At 56.6% G+C, this 4,927-nt stretch overlaps 1 protein-coding gene across 1 annotated transcript; it reads left to right on the top strand.

Moving 5' to 3' along the window:
- Positions 1 to 868: 868 nt before the first annotated feature.
- Positions 869 to 1,786, top strand: VDBG_02634 (flavoprotein oxygenase; the record flags this gene model as incomplete). The annotated part of the gene is made up of 1 exon (XM_003006449.1): positions 869 to 1,786. The coding sequence occupies one exon, from the start codon at positions 869 to 871 to the stop codon at positions 1,784 to 1,786; it is 918 nt and encodes a 305-aa protein (XP_003006495.1).
- Between the last annotated feature and the right edge of the window lie 3,141 nt (positions 1,787 to 4,927).

The raw sequence follows: 4,927 nt of genomic DNA, 5'->3' as shown, positions 1-4,927 counted from the left end.
AAATGTCGTCGCGTGAGGGTGTCAATGACCAGGCCGTGGGTGAGGCCGCAGCAAGGATTGCTGACGCTGGCGTCGAAACGGATGATGCTTCGCGGCGTGGCGACGGAGGCATGGCTGTGGAGGGGCTCACCATTGTTGTGCACATGCTGGGCCAGGATGACTTGGTCGTGAATACGGATCTCCGGGGCGTTGGTGCGTGTGTGGAGTCGTAACGTGAGGTCAGCGCTCACGAGCATTGTTAGCTATGGTAGCATGAGAACGCGTATGGCATTGTCTTCCACAAACTAGCCTGAAATTGTAGGTCTCGTTCAGAGGTCTGGTGAAAGGTCTGGTGTTGTCCTCGCGATTGAATCGCCCTCACCCGTCCAAATGGCTGAGCCGGAATGCCGAAATCCGGAAGCCGTTGACGCGCTCTTGTCGAATCAGAAGGGTCCCTCGTCGGACCGGTTGGCCCCGAGAGATCCGGGTGGTCGCGGGGGGGGGGGGCGCGGAACCCCTGCGATGGGCCAATGGCGGGCGTCATGACTTTTCTTGCATCATCTTTTGGCCCATGGCCCCTCCATTGACTATCCCCTCCTCCGTGGACCATGGCCTCCTCGTCTACTATAGCCCCTCCGTAGACCACAGCCCCGCGAAACGACATCTCTACGCACTAGAGACGGGTCACCCCCATGTGCCTTAGCTTAGCAGACACGAGTCGGTCTCACAACTCCCGGGTCTTCTTTCATAAGAGTACCGGATGCCCTCCATGTCACTGCTCCGAAGCACACTATCTCGACACCATCTCACCAACAAGAACTTCAGACCGAGTCTTGCCACCCTAGGCTCTTCACTATTTACTCGATCACTGACGCAAACCACCTCAAAAATGTCCTCAGATAAGCTCCCCGAGGCAGCGCCGCGCAACCCACACGGCGACTTCAAAGCCGTCGAGGCCGCGCGCCCCGACTTTGACTCCTCGGCCTCCTTCCACTACACCAAGACGCCGGCGCCGGGCTGGCAGTACGGCGACGGCGCCAACACGTCCTCGTCGGCCTCCCACGTCGCCATCGACCCGCACGCCGCCGGCCGCCCCGCCGGCTTCAACTACAAGTTCCTCATCTCGGCCATCACGCCGCGGCCCATCGCCTTCCTGTCGACGCGGGCCCGGGACGGCAGCGAGAACCTCGCGCCCTTCAGCTACTTCAACATGATCAACCACGACCCGCCGCTCTTCAGCGTCGGCTTCTCCAGCGGCCTCGCGGCGCCCAAGGACTCGCTGCGCAACCTCGTCGAGACGGAGCGCGTCGTCATCAACATCATCTCCGAGCCCTTCCTCGAGGCCGCCAACGCCACCTCCATCAACGCCCCGCACGGCGTCTCCGAGTGGCACGTCGCCGGCCTGACGCCCCTGCGCGACACGGACAACGGCGTCGCCCGCGTCGGCGAGGCCGTCGTCGCCATCGAGGGCACCCTCGTCTTCACCAAGGAGTGGGCCAGCAGGGCCACGCCCCGGCAAGACGTCGGGCACCCTCGCCGTCATCGAGGGCACCAAAGTTCTGGGCCCGCGCCGACGCCGTTCAACGAAGGAGGGGAACCTCGTCGACGCCAGCGTCCTGCGGTCCGTGGGCCGGCCTTCGGGCGGCATCCACCTAACAGCCGCACGCTGGCGGCGATTCGAGCTGACGAAGGCCCGACTTTGACAAGACGCTGGGGCGGGGAGGCCTATGAGAAGGTTCAGGGCCGAGGGCAAGGGGCAGTGAGGCCTCTGCGGGCGCGTGGCGTAGATAGACTATACCCCCTTTAGATCAATGCCGCGATGAGGCGATGTGTATGATGTTGGTTCTTCGGTGTACGTGGTTCAATGTACGAGGCTTCTTTTCCGACGTGGACGCCGTCCTTGTCCTTCTCATGCCCGGCAGCATACGGTTCGAACGAGGACTTGGCGGGAGAAATCGACACCTGTATCAAGGATTCATCCTACCCAGCTCGGCAGCTATGTAGTGCCTTGTGTAGTCCCTCCGTCGTTACCGAGGCCGACGCGATAAGGTTTCCTGCCTCCTGGCTTGTGTGACAAGGATTGGTTGTTGCTGCAAGTAAAGTTCGTCGCGCAGCAGGACACCGCGGGAGCGGCGAGCATGAACCGGACAATCACTGAGGCCAAGTTCCAACGTTGAGTAAATGGGGAGGCAGGCTTGATCGCGACAAGGCGCAATCTCAGTACAATAGGCCTCCTACGCTGCAGCAGGCCGTCGCGTGGTGCAGGCCGGCGTCTTGAAGGGTCGTCACCCAGCATCGTTGCGTTTGTCTTCTCCCAACTACACGTTTTTCCATGTCGTTGTCAGAAGCCCTTTTGGTTTCACTCCTGAATCCTTGAGGACGTTGCGATGGCTGGGTATTGTGTTTCTCAACAGGGTCATTGTGTTTGTCTGATCCTAGTTTTGGGTCTCTGCATCACTTCTCATAAGGTAACGCACCTACGTGCAGATGCATGAAGAAGGCTTGTGACGCTTCTGTTCCTGTTCTCTCCAATTCTGACGCGTAAGTCCGGCTTCTCCGCTGAGTAACCTCACGTACTGAGACGCTACCGCCAGCATCGAGCCACGACCACGCCTGCCAATATGAGCCAACGACAAGGACAGCCGTGGACCAGCGACGCGGCAGCAGTTGAAGAAGATGCAAGGCAGGGTGGTTGGTGGTATACAGAAGCAAGTCCGCCCTCTCCGGCATTTCGCTGCAATCGCTGACCTGAAGACAGGAGTCGGCCACGGCATGGCACATAGCCCCAGCAGAAGAGGGCAGCGGTAGAGGGCACAGTAGAGGGTAGCAGAATGGGGGCAGCAGTATGAAGGTCAAGCAAGGCCACTTTGAACACGCAAAGGGTGTCAATTTGCAATGGCTCGATGGCGTGTTCTTCTTGCCGTGTGCTTGTACAGCGCGCTAGACTTTTCAGAAGAATGAAGGGCCTCTGCGCCCTTTCGTGTACCGAGAGGTCTGTTCGTATTTGAGGTCGCCAGTCTGGGTTAATTGAGGGAGCGTCTAGCCCGTAAGCACGAAAACCATCTTCCCATACATAAGTAGCTAGTGATGATGATAATAGTGATGCGTTGAGAGGCCTTCACTCCTTACGTGAACCCTCAGGATACATAACTTTGGCTATGCCTGAGAGCTCTGAATAGGTAGGGCTGGTGATGTGAGACTTGTGATGATTATCGACCCTCTCTACCCGAATTGCCGCCATCTAATTGATTCACCGATCACTGACTTCACTGCTCCCACGAGCGCGTAACTTAGAACCCACGTCATCACCAGAGCGGTGAATCACAAACGGTGATCACCAGCCCAGGCAATTCCCTATATTGGTTCAACAGATGGTACATTCAACGCCGCTATCGATTCCACGTAGGCAAAAAGACGCCCGCGCCGGTAGGTCGTTCTTCGGCCGTTGAGATAGTGCCAGGTGGCCCTGCGGAACTCCTTAGCAGAGGGTCGGGCGGGGGGCTAAGGGTAACGAGAATGTGTATATAAGGAGCTGTGGAGGGCCCTCCAAGCTGCTGAGGACCAGAATTCAGATGTATTCCGACCCCCTACCTATTATCATTGCCTGCGGACTAGGTGTGGAAGACCTCTTCACTCGGCTCTAAGCCACGCACTGACAGGTAGCTATATTCTAGTCGTCCGCTAGTTCGTAGGATTGAATGTCGGGGGGCAGTATGTTGCTGGGATATAATTCGATTCCTGTGGTTTCAGCGCCTCTAGTTTTATTGTACTGGTCGGCTGCTTCTCGCGGAACGCGTCTTGCTGGGTGGGTGGGTGTTTGTGTTCCTGCTCTGGTCTTGGAATTTAGCTTCAACACTTTTCATGTAGTGCCTTCCTTGCCTTAGCTGTACTACTAGCGTTGCTCGTCATGAGTTGGTACCTCTGTCCGCCCAGCAATGGTCCTTCAGGGGAAAGCTTTTGGTCATGTCTGAGAGCCCAGTGATTAGGTCTGAGAGCCCAGTGAAACCACTGCCCTCTCGCCGTTTCCCCTCTTTTGGGCGATTCAAGGAGCTGCCTAAGTGGAAGGTTGCAAAGTCGCTGCTGTTGGGCGTTCAGTAGCAACGATAGGTCAATAGCGGTGATAAGTAAGGTAGCTAGTGTAGGCTGTCAACGATAGAGAGGGAAAGTTGACTACCCTTGTGGACACTGAACTGACGCAAAGGCTGGCAGGTTGGTTGTTGTTAGTGCTTGATTTGGAGCAGAGTGAAGAGGCCTTCCAGACGTGGTCCGCAGGCGATGGATAATAGGTATGGGGGCGTAGTACATCTGAAATCTGGCCCTCCGCAGCTTGGGGGGCCTTCTAAGCTAGAGGGGCTAGGATTAGATACATTTTGACCCCCTACCTCTCTTCTATTGCCTGCGGACCACGTGTGGAAGACCTCTTCGCGCTGCTCTAAACCAGCCGTTGACACCAGCCCCCTGTGCCGTGGCTCCACAGAGGTTTCCTGACAGTCGTCAGCACGCGGTATATAGTGCATACACCATGATAAGTGTCCAGATGTGGAAAGACCTAGGCTCAGTGAAGGGGCAATTTGTTGAAAGGGCCTGCTTGGAGGCACAAGTATGTACTACTTGTGTACCTAGCCGAGGGATGTACGCCACGTCAATTTAGAACCCAATCCAGCATGTCCATGTCTTTGTTCACAAAGCGTATCTTCTCGTAGACCAGGGCAGTTCATTAGAGAGAGTGGAAAAGCTTGACCCCTTACAGGAATTGGCCCTGGCGCAAATGGGGTCCAACTCCAGGGTCAGGGACAGCCTTTAACAAGCGACGAATACCGCGTATTCCTGGTTCGGGGGGTATGGTTGGTCACTAGCACTGGAAGCATCATGTTTACAACGTCAGAGCTGATGCCACATGATTTGATTTCTCTAGCAACAAACAGAACCAGCTATCTTGTGATGTGTG

Source organism: Verticillium alfalfae, genomic scaffold, assembly GCF_000150825.1.
Source record: "Verticillium alfalfae VaMs.102 supercont1.3 genomic scaffold, whole genome shotgun sequence".
NCBI lineage: Eukaryota > Fungi > Ascomycota > Sordariomycetes > Glomerellales > Plectosphaerellaceae > Verticillium > Verticillium alfalfae.
Note: the sequence above shows the minus strand (reverse complement) of the source record. Positions and strands in the feature narration are given on the sequence as shown.